Source organism: Durio zibethinus, chromosome 6, assembly GCF_047325235.1.
Source record: "Durio zibethinus cultivar Kanyao isolate XHJ-2024 chromosome 6, ASM4732523v1, whole genome shotgun sequence".
NCBI classification, from domain to species: domain Eukaryota; kingdom Viridiplantae; phylum Streptophyta; class Magnoliopsida; order Malvales; family Malvaceae; genus Durio; species Durio zibethinus.
In genome coordinates, this window is record NC_143167.1 from 1,189,216 (window position 1) to 1,203,993 (window position 14,778).

General features: G+C 35.9%; 4 protein-coding genes across 4 annotated transcripts; 3 read left to right on the plus strand and 1 right to left on the minus strand.

Annotated features, from left to right (window-relative positions):
- Positions 1-502: 502 nt before the first annotated feature.
- Positions 503-2,684, plus strand: LOC111285935 (protein OCTOPUS-like). Its single transcript, XM_022875643.2, has one exon. The coding sequence runs from the start codon at positions 596-598 to the stop codon at positions 2,324-2,326; it is 1,731 nt and encodes a 576-aa protein (XP_022731378.2). The 5' UTR covers positions 503-595; the 3' UTR covers positions 2,327-2,684.
- A 1,072-nt stretch (positions 2,685-3,756) lies between these two features.
- On the minus strand, positions 3,757-4,727 carry LOC111285936 (uncharacterized). Its single transcript, XM_022875644.2, has 2 exons — positions 4,589-4,727; positions 3,757-4,468 (listed from the first exon to the last, which is right to left on the minus strand). The coding sequence occupies exons 1-2, from the start codon at positions 4,620-4,622 to the stop codon at positions 4,014-4,016; spliced, it is 489 nt and encodes a 162-aa protein (XP_022731379.1). The 5' UTR covers positions 4,623-4,727; the 3' UTR covers positions 3,757-4,013.
- A 39-nt stretch (positions 4,728-4,766) lies between these two features.
- LOC111285033 (putative anion transporter 4, chloroplastic) lies at positions 4,767-9,663 on the plus strand. Its single transcript, XM_022874246.2, has 9 exons — positions 4,767-5,377; positions 5,609-5,835; positions 5,984-6,347; positions 6,727-6,771; positions 6,866-7,012; positions 7,179-7,316; positions 7,410-7,443; positions 7,853-8,038; positions 9,385-9,663. The coding sequence occupies exons 1-9, from the start codon at positions 4,925-4,927 to the stop codon at positions 9,390-9,392; spliced, it is 1,602 nt and encodes a 533-aa protein (XP_022729981.2). The 5' UTR covers positions 4,767-4,924; the 3' UTR covers positions 9,393-9,663.
- Positions 9,664-10,341: 678 nt separating this feature from the next.
- On the plus strand, positions 10,342-14,453 carry LOC111285035 (calmodulin-binding receptor-like cytoplasmic kinase 1). The gene is made up of 6 exons (XM_022874248.2): positions 10,342-10,748; positions 10,952-11,202; positions 11,429-11,597; positions 11,852-11,941; positions 12,270-12,568; positions 13,969-14,453. Exons 1-6 carry the CDS (start codon positions 10,505-10,507, stop codon positions 14,281-14,283), a joined length of 1,368 nt encoding a protein of 455 aa, XP_022729983.2. The 5' UTR covers positions 10,342-10,504; the 3' UTR covers positions 14,284-14,453.
- Positions 14,454-14,778: the final 325 nt, after the last annotated feature.

Consider the following 14,778-nt stretch of genomic DNA (forward strand, 5'->3'; position numbering starts at 1 on the left):
AAAAATAATTAAAAATATGTGATAACATTTTAATTTCATTTATAAAATTAAAAATTTTTATTGTTTGTATATAAAAATGAATTCTTAATATTAATTATATTATTTTCTAAAAAATATGTAATACCATTATAAAAACCAACAGTATAATTTTTCTTTTGTCATTATTTGTTTGTTTTGTTTTCGAAGATCCATTATTTTGTCCCTACACCAAGAAAATCAATAAATTTTTTTTTATATTTATGTGATGAATAACATTTATTGTTGTGAAAAAAAAAAAAAAAAAATTGGTGTCATATGATTAGATTACAACCAATATTTTGAAGGTCCATTATTGATTTTGTATGTATAAGATTGCAAGTATTATAATTTTTATTTATCCAAAAAATAAATATTATAATTTGGAGGAAAAGAATATAAATGGAAACAAGATAATTAAGAAAAACCCAATATTAAAGTAGTAATTAGACAATAAAACCCAAAATAGAAAGGGTTTAACCAGGGTTTTCCATTTCTCTTCAAATCTTAAGCTCCAGGGTAGTACATTTTATCCCTTTTTTTTTTCTGTGAGCATGAGCTCATTGCCTCTCCTCAAGCCATGACTCTGCAGCACCAGCCCCAGCGCCACCAAAGCCACCGTCTATCCACCTGCCACCGCCACCCAACCACCACACCTGTTACTGGGTTCTGCGCATCATGTCTCCGGGAACGCCTCGCTGGCATCCAAAATAGCTCTCCCACCACAACCCCCCCTCCCTCTACTTGCTCGACCTCCCAGCTCTGCCGCTCCAAATCCTGTTCCGGTGGCCCTAACCCATCCTCCTCCTCTGCCGCCTCCGAGCCCCGACGTAAATCTTGTGACGTAAGGGCTCGCAATACCCTACACGATCTTTTCGCCATTGATGACAAAATAAAAACCCTCAATCTCAACCACCGTCCGTCAAAAGTTGAAGCTTTTCAAGGCTTTGAAGAAGAAGAAGTAGAAGGAGAGTTGAAAACGATGAAGGAATTCATAGATCTCGATTGGGGTAGCAAAAAAGCTTCAGGGAAATCTTTATGGGAAGCAGCTTCGGTTTTTAGCAAGAAATTGAGGAAATGGAGAAAAAAACAGAGCACAAAGAAGGAGAAAAATGAGGGTTTGGTTCTTGAGAAGGCAAACAGAAGGGGATTAACAGAGACTCAGTCAGAGATCGGGGAATATGGGTTGTTTGGGAGAAGATCTTGTGATACTGATCCAAGATTATCAGTTGATATTGGTGGTTTATCCTTTGATGATTCAAGGTTTTCCTTTGATGAGCCAAGGGCTTCTTGGGACGGTTATTTGATCGGGAAACAGAAATCAAAGGTTAACGAGGAAGGAAATGTTGGGGAAGAGAGATTGAGTGTGGTAAAAGAGGAAGAAAAGAGTAGCCCTGGTGGGTCGGCTCAAACGAGAGATTATTATGCGGATTCTTTGACTAGAAGGAGAAGAAGCTTTGATCGGTCAGCTTCAAATAGGAAGATAAGTTTGGGGGAAGCTGAGGAAGTTAAATCTTCGATTTCGAATGCTAAAGTGTCTCCTGAGACTGTTGGGTTGTTTCATGGGGCGAAACTATTGGTTACCGAGAAGGAATTGAGAGATTCCAATTGGTATTCTAATGTGGAATCTGGTTCTAAGGATGTTGAGTTTGTTGCTTCTGGGGTTGGTCAAAAAGGGTTTAATTTGAAGAAAGCAAGGGGGTGGCAAAATGTTTGGAGTATCTGGGGTTTAATGCAGAGGCGAAAAAAGAGTGAATTTGGAGATGAGGAGAGGAACATTGAAGGAGACATGGGTGATGGGAGGCTAGCAGAGTCGTTGCAGAAGCTTAGGAGGGTGGCAAATGGAGATGAAGATAGAGGTATTAGAGGAAATGTAGGTGAAGGAACACTGGCGGAGTCATTGCTGAAATTGAGGAGGTTGGCTAATGGAGATGAAGGTAAAAGTATACGAGGAAATGTGGCTGATGGAACACTAGCAGAGTCTTTGCACAAGTTAAGAAGGGTGGCCAATGGAGATTCAAATGGGAGTGTTGTAAGCCAGAAGCTTATGCGGAGTTATAGTGTTAGTGCTCGGAATTCGGTAGATGGATCATCCTTTTATGGAATGAGCGTGACTGAGTCCAAAGGTGATGGTGAGAAGAGAAGGGATAATTTTATGATGCAGCAGAATAGGAGTGTCAGGTATTCTCCTAACAACCTTGATAATGGGCTATTGCGGTTCTACTTGACGCCATTGAGGAGTTATAGAAGAATCAAATCTGGAAGAAACAGGCTAAGCAACTCAAACTCTATAGGTGGGAGTGTACTGTAATGGCGCTTAGATTTGTTATGAGCATGATATAATGTTGTAAAAACGTGTATGAATGTGTTTCTCCTTGTTCTATAGATTAAAAAAACCACATCATATGGTCATCTTTCTTATGCTAAGCATATGTTATTCTAATAACGCTGCAATGAAAAAAAATGGAACAGTATCTTCATATTGTTAGTATACTGAGAATTATTGCAGAAATGAGATCACTTTGTTAAGATCTGTTTCCCCTTTTTCTCAGTGATAGCAAGTACATTTATTTTTCCCTTTTTGATCCTTGCTTGTTCAATTGGATAATTGCTTGTCAACTTTGATCGTGCAAGGCTGAGAAGGATAACTTGGATAACCTATGTTTTTGCACAGGGACATCAAGGCTTTTCGTGTTGTCTTCTGCATTAGTTTTGATGAAGTTGTGCGTCTTTAAGTCTACTTTTCTTTTGATTTCATGCACAGTGAAAAGCGGGGAACACTGCATTGACTTCTTGACTAATTAGATTTCTACTGAATCTGGTATGTGTTAGTGGAGCTGTCATACTCAACTGTAGCAAAAATGGAGTTGCCTGTAGGATATTGGACAAAGATGGCCTTCCTTGTAGGCATAGATACCTATTTTAGCATTTTCACAAAAGTGACCTCATGCAGCCTTAATTACACCAAAATGTACGTTACTTCATAATTCATATCAACTTAATTCATTGGTCATTGCCATGTTGTATTGGAGACTTGAAATACCTACGATTTACCTGGTTCTTAGAAATTTCTGACTCAGATTTTCTGTCTCTTGGAATATATTTAGCTATGCTGTGCTCCATCCATCTGCAGGGCAGCTTTCCATGAATTTAGGTCTATACTGATTAGAGCACAGAGACTAGATGAATACCCATTATAGATTCCTGCTCTATCTACTTACTTTGATACATGAATACCCGATCCACTAAGCACCCATATTCTATCTCACTTGGACTAGGCATATCAAAAGTTCCCCTTGATCTCTTAAGATGGACTTGTTTTAGACAAATGAAGCATCGCTTTGCAATGCTTAGTTCTCACATGTAAAACAAAAAACCTTTGATGGCTAACACCTTTTTTGATGTCCCAAAAAAAAACAAAGCAGATAAGAAAAATGCCTTTCTCTATAAAGATCTCTTTCCTGAAAAGGACCAGTCTAGGGACTCCCCAAATACCAAGGTCAATGATATTCGTCTATCCAATGAAATATGCCTTCAGCAATAGACAAATCCGATTACAACACCACATATCTGTCATAGCTTTCAACTTGTATATTTCCACATGCAAGCTGTCCACATTCATGTTGAGTTCTGATAACTTTTTTGCCATGAAAATTGTTTCCCTTAGCAAATTTCCAAAAGAGAAATACATTCCAGTGAAGGATAATGCCAATGGAAAAATTACAGTGTAAAGTGTAAAAGTGAACAAGACAAGCACAAAACACCTTCACTTCATGCCCATTTTAATTAACTCATAAAAATGAGATGAAATATTGGTAGAGATCTTAGTTTAGTCACATGAAGCATCTAATTCGAGCAGGAAAACATGGATAAATAAAGACAACTTAGATGATCCAGGAAAGTCAATCTTCAAACAAGATACAAAGAAATCCATGGAAAAACCCCAAATATTCACTAAGCAAAACACTTAACAACTTAAATACTATAGCAGAAAGAACTCACTCAACATCATACCCTTTCTCCTGAAGCTCCGAAATAACCTCATTCCTCATCCGGAGCCACAGCTTCATTGCTTCCTGCTCAAACTTCTTCTTCTGCATCTCCTTCTGATAATTAAACGAATCTTTATCCGTTTCAATGATCCCTTTTGGGCCAATTGTAGTTCCAATCATGCCTCCCTTAGCAACAAATTCTTCCATTGCCTCAGCATCACCAGGATAAGGAAACTCTCTCCGCTCATATAAATGGGCTAGCTCTCTTTCTTCCTTTGGCCTAGGCTTCAACGTCCACCAACCCAGCGGGGATGTTTCGTTGTAAAGCCAGGCAACGCCGAAGAGCGTGTACGTGCATAGCAATGCCTTCCCAACTTGTTTCCAAAAGTAATGGTCTTCTTTGCCTAATCCTATCTTCTTCAAATACTTGTCCGCATCTATCGATTTCAACCACTCGTAACCTGAAAATTTGAAAAACTAGTTTCATTCAGCCATTTCTTCGAACAGGTTGCGTCCAAACAATTGAAAAAAAATATACATATACAAATATAAAATTGCTTATATTTGACATTGGAATTTACCTGTTTTGGTTTCCTGATATCGTTTCCGAATCATTGTCGAAAAAATGGAACCTTGATCAAACTAATCCCAATCCGTTGATCAAGAAATAATTTGAGTCTGTCAAATGATAAGAGGATATGAGAAAGCTTGCCTAATCTGATTTCGTTTAATAAGATCATAAGAATGCCAAACAATTTACCAAACTTCCAACTTTATCCCTATCATTCCCCTAATTTACAAATCTACCATTAACACTCAAGGAAAAGGAGGGGTAGTTAAGTCATTTTGGAAAAAGAACAGTATATAATGAAGGCGGCTTCAGCTTCACATGTCAGCAATCGGCGGTTACTTCAACGATGAACTCAACGCTTTGTTTAAATCGACCGGTTTTCAATTATACTCTGAATGGCTTTAAAAGCCCAAAATTTATCGAAGCTAAGCAATTTAAACTTCAATTACAATCTCATTTGGTCGAGTCTTCAAAACTTAAATGTTTGGGAAATTTAAATTCGAGGACCGGTGTGAGTGTTCTGCAGCGGTTTCGAGATGACTCGAGTGAGTCGAGGAGGATTCTATCTCGTCGAATTAGGGTTTCATCCAACGATGCTCAGTTCGGTTCGTTGCCTAACAAAGGAGGCGCTGAGTCGTCGAGTTTCGTTGAGTTTATCACGTCCGAGCGTGTTAAAGTGGTGGCGATGCTGGCTTTAGCTCTGGCGCTTTGTAACGCGGATAGAGTCGTGATGTCAGTGGCGATTGTGCCGTTGTCGCTTGCTCATGGCTGGAGCCGATCATTTGCCGGCATTATTCAGGTGGCTCTTTGAATGCATTTGTTGTGCTTTTCTTGATTAAATTTTTGGTTCTTGTGCTAAGGAAACTGAAAAGTATTTGAATTTGGAAGGAAAAGGAATTGTATTTGATGGGGAATGAGTTCAATTGGTTTTTAATTGCATCATAAAACTTGGGCAAATAGTGGTTTTTGTTAGAATAACGTTTTAAAACTAAGTGACAGCTTCTCAGTTGCTTGTTAAAATTTGTTGCAGTCATCTTTTCTGTGGGGATACTTGATTTCACCGATAGCAGGAGGGACGTTAGTGGACTATTATGGTGGCAAGGTAGTAATGGCATGGGGAGTGTCACTGTGGTCATTAGCTACATTTCTTACACCATGGGCTGCTGAAAACTCTTTATTGGCATTACTTTTTACAAGAGCTATGCTTGGTGTTGCAGAAGGTGTGGCTCTTCCTTGCATGAACAACATGGTAGCAAGGTATTGATGGTCTGATTATTTTACTGTTTGATGATGATCACCATTAATTGATGATATACATCATACGCCTTCGAGCAAGTTCATTGTCATAGTAACAATATGGTGAAACCAAATTTTTTAAGAAATTGTGCAAACTTTTTTCTTTTAGATGGTTTCCACCAACAGAACGTGCCAGGGCTGTCGCAATTGCAATGGCTGGATTTCAGCTTGGAAATGCAATAGGACTCACTTTGTCCCCAATTCTCATGTCCCAAGGTGGTATTTTTGGACCGTTTGTGATCTTTGGATTGTGCGGATTTCTTTGGGTTTTAGTATGGTTATCTGCAACATCAAGTACTCCTGACCAAAGTCCCCAGATATCAAAATATGAGCTGGACTACATAATGAACAAGAGACAGAACTCTCAGGCAGTGGAGAACAATCTCAAGACCAAAATGATCCCTCCATTTGGAAGATTGCTTTCAAAAATGCCAACATGGTCCCTGATTGTTGCAAATGCCATGCATAGCTGGGTAACGTACATTCCTTTCCCTGTAGCATATTATGTGATTATGTTAATAATTTTCCAAATATGCTCTCTGACCATTCTACCATCAGCCTTTTTCCAAGTTGAAAAAAAAAATGATGTTTCCTTGCTTTATGTGCCTACATAACCACAATACATCCCCTCTCGTAACAGAAAGGAATTTAATAGATTTTGCCTTTTTGGTCCCTATTTTCTGTCAATGTGAACATTTGTAGGAATTGGATGCATTAAAGGCTGAAATCATATTAATTGATGGGGCAAATGGTTCTCTAACAACGGAAAATTCTCATAAAGTATATGCATCCGGTTCCTTAGTTTTACATATTTGCAAATTCTCTAACCTTTTTACAAAATTATTTTTGCAGGGCTTTTTTGTTATTCTTTCTTGGATGCCTATCTACTTTAACTCGGTAAGGCCAAAAACTTAATTAGGAGCTGTTCTGTTTGTGACGTGAATGAATGTAGTCTTATTACAAGGTGCAAATAATGAACATTTTGGCATAGGTTCATCATGTTGATCTTAGACAAGCAGCATGGTTTAGTGCTGTACCATGGAGCATGATGGCATTGACAGGATACTTCGCTGGTTTATGGTCAGACACGTTGATACGGAATGGTACCAGTATCACTTTGACTCGCAAGATCATGCAGGTAATTTTGGAAGAAAATGATACTATTAACTTTAAAAAAATGGTCATGTATACCATGTTTCACTGTTCTTTTAGCTCCTTTTCTTGTGGTGGTTGTTTGCTTGTCTTAATTTGCTTCTGAGCTTCCTTTCTGCTCATTAAGCATCCAATCTGTGTCTTATCTGCAGTCCATTGGTTTTATTGGTCCTGCGATTGCTGTGATTGGTTTAACTGCTGCAAAAAGTCCATCAGTGGCATCTGCTTGGCTTAGTTTAGCTGTTGGGTTGAAAGCATTCAGTCATAGTGGCTTCCTTGTCAACCTTCAGGTCAGATTACTGAATAATTAGCAAAGTTAAATTGTAATATTGAATGAGTTTTTCTCATTCATCTAACTTTCTCCCTTTTGCTTCTGTTACCAGGAGATTGCTCCACATTATTCTGGTGTTTTACATGGTATGGTGATTCGTTTGTATCATCATGTAATTTTGTTTGATTGCTTTCTTGAAGTGAAAAGTTTAAGAGGAAGCTGCCTTAAGTGATAGACTTCATGCTACAATTGAAATGGTCCATTTTGAATTTGTCCACCAGATTATATCACTGCTTTGAACACTTATTCTTATGCTCTTGATGTAGATGGTAACTCCTGCATATGATGTGTTATGCGCGTTGCCTGGTAGAATTTGCGTATATGAGTGCATTGCCTATGTTTATTGACAAAAAAGTAAATTGTTAATGTTCAAAAAATTATCTTGGTGCATGGCCTTCTATTATTATTTAGTTTGCTTTTCTATACTATCTTGGTGCATGGACTTTTAGTATTATTTATTGGCAACAATAATGATCCCTTTATTTCTGACCTTAGGGTTGTCAAATACTGCCGGAACATTTGCTGCTATTATGGGAACAGTTGGAGTTGGTTTCTTTGTCGAATTGGTGGGATCATTCCAAGGATTTTTGTTGCTCACGTCAGTTTTATACTTTCTTGCGGCTCTTTTCTACAATATCTTTTCCACTGGAGAGAGAGTCAATTTTGATGAAACTTCATCAGGTCAGTATCATAGCCAGTTGTTCTAATGATTCTTTAGTTTGCTTTTTCTTTAACTTAATTTGACAAAGCCATACCAATAAACCCCCAAACTCTTCAATCCAGTACTAAGGTCTTAATTTATTCTGCATTATTGAAGTCAGTGCTATGATTACTTAATCCATACCAGATGGTAAATATAAATACATGACATGACATGAATCCATATTAGACACGACATAGTGATATGACACGAAATTGACATTGAAAAAATTATGTGTTTTAAAAAAACGTGTTTCGTGTTTATTTGTATCAATATGAATTTTAACACGAAACAATTTGTGTTGTATACGTGTTGACTCGTCTAAACACGTGACACGACACGAATAACATGTTTAATTCAATCTTGCCATATGAGTATACGTTTAATATGTTTAATACGTTTAATACATCTTTATATTTATTTTAATTTAATATAAACATATAAAGATTATTTTAATTTTTAATCTTTTAATTATGATACTTAATTAGTTATTTAATATCATATAAAAATTATATTAAACATTTAATTACGATACTCATTTAATAATTATTATAAATTATTTTTTATATTAATAATATAAATGCAATATAAATATTAATATTAGTTCTATATATTATTATTTTATTTTTTAATTTTTAATAGTTTATTATTTTGAATTTAATACTAAAAATAAATGTAGTTATGTAATATAAATTAAAATTAAAATATGCATATTAAATACATATTAAATGAGTATTAAATTTTTTTATTTTTTTAATATATAAGTACTTTTTTATATTATTAATATGCTAAATTTATTAAGTTGTAAATGATGGATAGTTTATAGTTATTTATTATTTTAGTTGTGTTCTTGTATATATTCGTGTTAGTCGTATCTATTCGTGTATATCTGTATTAGTCATGTTTATTCGTATATATTCGTATTATTCGTATCGTGTTTAAACAAATCAATTGTATACGTATTAATCGTCTCGTGTTGCATATAACACATATATTAAACGTGTTATATTCATGTTTAGGATTTAAATATATTTTATAATTCGTGTCGTGTCGTGTTTTAATAGTTTTATCATTATATGTGTCAAACATGACACGAAATACAACATGGAAACACAAATTGCCAAGTCTATTTGCAATTGGTTTTGGGTGCTTAAACTATAAGATATAAAAACTAACTGACTATTAACAGCTATAAAGAGAAAGTAAGTTTTCATATGCATCTTTATAAAATGTGTGATTAGCTGACTGGTTGCTTTGCTTAGTTTATTTCTACCCTCCACCTCTTTATTTTGCTAATCGGTTACCATTCCTAATTTGTGGTCAGCAGTTTCATGAACAAGTTTTGAGACTTATCGTCAAAAATCTTAGTTGATGCCTCGAGTGTGGACTGTGGAATCATTGGAGCAAAGTTGCCTGAGTCATAGAGAATGCTGAGCAGTAGATCCTGTTAATTTCCTGTAAAAAGCGAAAGAAATGTAGAGTACGTGATTTTTACTGCGTAGTGTACACTGTACAGACAATCTGATTTTCCATGCATTCAGGTTTAACTGGATATATATATATAATGTTGAAGGGAAGTGATAAATGCTGGAAGCTTTCATCTGTCTATATGTTTTCATTCAGTCATGAATTATGTTATCTTTCTCCTAAACAAGGGGTTGACCTGTAATGCAAAATCTCAAAAATAAATTGCTGCTGGATGGAAGATGAGGAACATCATCAATGGCATGTAGTCTTTAGCATGTGAGTTGACTCGTTGAGTTTAAATCTGGCAATTAATTGCTTTGAAATGAACGTGAAAGTGCCTACCATTCGTTTTAATGGTGAAATACCCATCAGCGTTTTAGCTATGAATTACTGAGTATTGATCGCTGACTGCGGACCTTGACTGAAATTAAAGCAACAGCTCTGGTGATACCCTTTCATGCCAACCAAATATCAGTACACTCTTTCTACAACAATTTCCTCTTGCTCAACCCAAACCATTCTTCTCAAAATTTGATCAGCGCATTTTCAGCAGGATTATTACGCTTCAAATTCCCCTATAATTTCCTCTGAAACACTCATTTATATTCACTCTTCAACCTTCCTAAAGAAGAAAGAAAGACAGTAACCGTTTCTGTAGAAATGGACTGAGTCGAATCTTTGAGTTGGGCTTGGGCTGTTTGACTGCCATAGCATTGTACTGATGCCGTGAACCGTATGGACCATAGCTATGAATGATTGTTACTTGTATTAATATTTTTTTGATATTTAGATTCAACTTGCATTGCTGGCCGGCTCCACAGAAAAAATGAAATTTATGAGCTTGAAGTGGTCTCGCCCTGCCATAAAATAAAGTCCATAAAGTCCAAGTCCTGGACAAAAGAGGGAGGCAATAGTGACCTTCAACTTTTGGCAACGGAAAAAATCAAAACTGACTCAGGAAAAGGCCATAACCTCCGCAAATGGAGAAAACACCACATCCAAGTATGCTCCAATCATGTGGAGGAAAACAAGACTCCAGTTTTCGTTATGATCTGCCTGACAAAATCTCTGACAAGAATCAACATAAGACTCACACTGTTCGGGACTACTTCAAAGCTGCATCCAAGAAACTAGCTGGAGTTTTCGCAATATTACTATTTAGGAAAAGCAAAAAGGTTATTGCTGAAGTCAACAAGAAGAACAACGAAGTCAAAAGAATTTCCTGTAAGTTTTTCTGATTTCACTTCTTGTTGAACAAATGAACACAAAGCATGAATAACTAATGATCTCTCAGCTGTTAATTCAATGGCTATATGTTGCATAAAAGTTGTGTAAAATGAATATATATCCTGTAAGACAGATTAAAATGACTTGGCTAGTCTAAGAAAGTTGATCTTTATCATCATAACCTTTATTATGTTATGCAGGTTCGACTTCAACAGATCATTCAACAGGAAGTGATGTTAGGAGCTCAGCAAGGTTCAAGTCCTTTGGTTCATATGGTTCTTCCAGTTCCGTCAGTGGAAATATCCCAACACCCGATTTCTCCTTTGAAGATATTTGTAAGGCAACTGGAAATTTTTCTCCAGGAAATAAAATTGGGGAAGGTGGGTTTGGAATAGTTTATAAAGGGAAGCTCAAGGATGGATCTCTTGTTGCTGTAAAGCGTGCTAAAAAGGTATAAAAATATATGTGCATATGTTGTTTGATCTTATATAATGAATTACAGTAACATTATCAAGCTTTGCTTGTATATTTATTCGCTAGAGTGTGGTTTGGATATAAAACAGCAACAAATTTTAAGAACATGTGGGGATCCTTCAAAATTTATATGCTGATAGCCTTGGAAAAGTAGATGCTCAACAATTTAGTACTTGTGCATTTAATAATTTAATCTCTGACAGGACAAGTATGACCAAGGCTTACCTCTGCAGTTCAAGAATGAAATACTTACACTATCGAAGATAGAACATCTGAATTTAGTAAGGTTATTTGGATTTCTAGAGCACAGGGATGAGCAGATTATCGTGGTTGAATATGTTGGAAATGGAAATCTTCGAGAACATCTTGATGGTAAGGAACAAGTTTCACACTCTTAGAGTACCAAAACTAGATTCAGGGGAAGTAGAAACAGGAGACAGATACTTTTGGGAAGTTAAGTACTGATTTATAGGCTGTAATTCATGACTGAGAATAGGAAGCTAAAGGACAACTGTTAATATGAAAATTGATGGAGTTGATTTTGAATCAAATAGAAGAGCAAATAGATGAGTGCACAATATAGCTTAATATTACATTAACCAGTAAGAAATCTTCTGTTAATGAAGGTGTAAAGGGAAATGGGCTTGAAATTGCAGAACGTCTGGATATTGCTATTGATGTCGCCCATGCAATTACCTATCTTCATACATACACAGGTATTACTTTTACCTTTCCAGTTTATCTGACATTAGGCATTTCCTTGTCTGTAAAATGATTCAAAGAGTTGATATTTTAGTGTCTACCAAATGAAATGGTATGAGCTGTTGAAGTTCGTAGTCAAATTGTAGCACCTTGGGAATGTTCTGGATCCTTCTTGTTATAATCTGGAAATAGTTGATTGTTTTTGTAAGGTCAGCCGGCCAGTTTCAACACATTTACACCTCAAATAATGATTGGATTACATGACTTTTTGTGACAATGTATCTGGATAATAAAGGCTTTGAAGATGCTGAATTCTTTTTATTTTCTTTTTTTAATTGACAGATCCTCCTATAATCCATAGAGACATAAAAGCATCGAATATCCTTATCACAGAAAAACTTCGGGCCAAAGTGGCAGACTTTGGATTTGCACGACTTGCTACAGAGGATCCCACTGCAACCCACATCTCTACTGAAGTCAAAGGTACTGCAGGCTATGTGGATCCTGAATACACCAGAACATATCAGCTCACTCACAAAAGTGATGTATACTCCTTTGGTGTATTGCTTGTGGAGTTAATGACCGGAAGATATCCGATAGAATCAAATAGATCAGTTAAAGAAAGAGTAACCATACGATGGGTGAGTGTTTCCTCCTTCCCCAATAGGCTATAAGTACAAACAAAAATACTGGTTCTTCAGACAGATGCTTCAGATTTGCAGTTAATTGAGATTTTTGTTTTTGTTTTTTTTTTTTTGTTGAGTATATGTAGCTTTTATGGTAACATGATTGTATCTCAATATCGGTTCTAACATCAAAGACATCAATCCATGCATGTTAATAAACAAACAAAGACAGTAATTTAGCTTCTCATTTTAGTGTCCCATACTAGGAAAATTGATTCCCATGATGCTGTTTAGCCTTTATGAAGCTTTTTCTGAGATTTTTATCAAAAAGAAAAAAGCATAGTCGAAATAAGCAGTGTTTCCATTACATTCACACAGACACAGTGCTCTTTGTGTGTGTGCTGTGATGTAAAAAGAGCATACCAGTAGTTGCAAGATAAAAATCCCATTACTCTGCATCCTCTCCTACTCATGAAATTAGGTTTAAAGTAGCATATGTCTAATAAATGCTGGTTCAAATTCATTTGTAACCAAGTTCCTTTGCTTAGGCTTGTAATCTTGATCCTGCATTGAAAATTATAAGATTTTAATCAATCTACAACAACCTAAATTGTTTCCAAATGTACAACTTATTTTGGTAATGGTAAGTCAAACGAATAAAAGTCTAGTAAAAAAAACCAAAGCAACTCGTAGCTAATTGTATCCATTATACAGTTTATCTTACTAATTAGAGATAAAGAAGTTGGATGGAGGGTATTCTATTTAATCTGGACTCGCACATGATGATATTTTACTTAAAACAAGAATGATGTCATCTCAGCTCTCTAAGACAAAAATAGAAAGTTTCTTTCTGGTATTTGCATATGAAACATCAATCCAGCACAATGTTCACATGAAGGCGTACAATTTCAGTTGCTTGTCACATCCTCATTATGTGGCTTGTTCCCCTGTAGTATGGCCAATTTTTGGGGATTGAAATGATGTTCCAACTCCAATGCAAGTGTTGGTGTATGATATTATCTTTGTTGGGAAACACTGGGGCTGTTACATTGCTAGTGAGCAAATGTATAATATCTAGAAAGCATAGATGGAAAGTATTGATAAAGGAAGATCATATCCTCTACCTTAATGTTGAATTCTGGAAATATGATTCCAGAAATTTCATTGATTGTATATTCCTCAAGTTGCATGAAAGAATGGTCTGTATTTCTTGTTTCATGCGAAATTCAAGCCTGTGCATGTTAGTCCATAAAGGAAGTCATTATACTGCATCATATCATGCAGAAGAACATGTTAAATGATTATCACACTGGAAACTCATTAATTTCTGGACTAGCTAGACATGCAATGCATGTTCACTGATTAGTAGCAGACATAGGATGTTCTCCGAGACCGAGAGCTTTCTGTTTGTGCAGGCAATGAAGAGATTAAAGGAAGGAGAATTTGTAATTGCCATGGACCCAAGGCTAAGGAGAAGTCCAGCATCAACCATGGTGGTGGAGGAAGTCCTAAAACTGGCTCAACAATGCCTTGCACCAGTGAGACAATCCAGACCATCCATGAAGACGTGTGCAGAGGTTTTATGGGGAATCCGTAAAGATTTCAAAGAAAAAGCCTCCTCTTCTTCTACCTCTCACTTTTCTGCAAATTTTCCTGGTAGAGATGCAAAGGCTAACAGGTATTTATTTGGAATAGAAGAGGATGAGAGCTATGGATTTATTTCTGCATAAAGTAAAGTGTGATTTCATGATATTTTTTTCCATTCTTTTCTATCTGTGAATTTCATTGAGTCCTAATCTCAAATGAAATGAAGCAAGATTGTAAACAAAAGACCACTCCCCCTTACAGCTTGTGCAACATTTTTCTGCAACTTGTAGAAAATCTTTCCTAATTTTTCAAAGCTTTGCCTCTTGCCTTTCCTAATCTAAATTTTTTTGTGCTATGCCCCAAATGAATGTACTTCATTTTATTTCTAATTTGCATGTTAGATGTTAATCTTCTACTAATGATAAGGCCTTTATCGTAGGGATATAAATAAAGTTTGACTTTTGTTTATTTATAAAATTTAACAAATAATCATGATGAATATTTTAGAGTTTATACCAAACATAGCACCTGATCACCCTTAATTGCCCCTCTTACTCATACAAGCAATGATGAAGACAAATAATAAATAAAATACAAAAATGGACAAGAAATATGAAAATATCTAAATCACTGTTAAT

What these genes read in the sequence shown, in the direction of transcription:
- LOC111285935 (XM_022875643.2), top strand. Translation starts at nt 596, where the DNA reads ATGACTCTGCAGCACCAGCCCCAGCGCCACCAAAGCCACCGTCTATCC.
- LOC111285936 (XM_022875644.2), bottom strand. Translation starts at nt 4,622, where the DNA reads ATGATTCGGAAACGATATCAGGAAACCAAAACAG. An exon ending in ATATCAGGAAACCAAAACAG is followed by an intron (nt 4,469 to 4,588) that starts GTAAATTCCAAT and finishes TCAAATTTTCAG; the next exon opens with GTTACGAGTGGTTGAAATCG.
- LOC111285033 (XM_022874246.2), top strand. Translation starts at nt 4,925, where the DNA reads ATGAACTCAACGCTTTGTTTAAATCGACCGGTTTTCAATTATACTCTG. An exon ending in CATTTGCCGGCATTATTCAG is followed by an intron (nt 5,378 to 5,608) that starts GTGGCTCTTTGA and finishes AATTTGTTGCAG; the next exon opens with TCATCTTTTCTGTGGGGATA. An exon ending in ATGAACAACATGGTAGCAAG is followed by an intron (nt 5,836 to 5,983) that starts GTATTGATGGTC and finishes TTTTTCTTTTAG; the next exon opens with ATGGTTTCCACCAACAGAAC.
- LOC111285035 (XM_022874248.2), top strand. Translation starts at nt 10,505, where the DNA reads ATGGAGAAAACACCACATCCAAGTATGCTCCAATCATGTGGAGGAAAA. An exon ending in TCTTCGAGAACATCTTGATG is followed by an intron (nt 11,598 to 11,851) that starts GTAAGGAACAAG and finishes CTGTTAATGAAG; the next exon opens with GTGTAAAGGGAAATGGGCTT. An exon ending in CTATCTTCATACATACACAG is followed by an intron (nt 11,942 to 12,269) that starts GTATTACTTTTA and finishes TTTAATTGACAG; the next exon opens with ATCCTCCTATAATCCATAGA.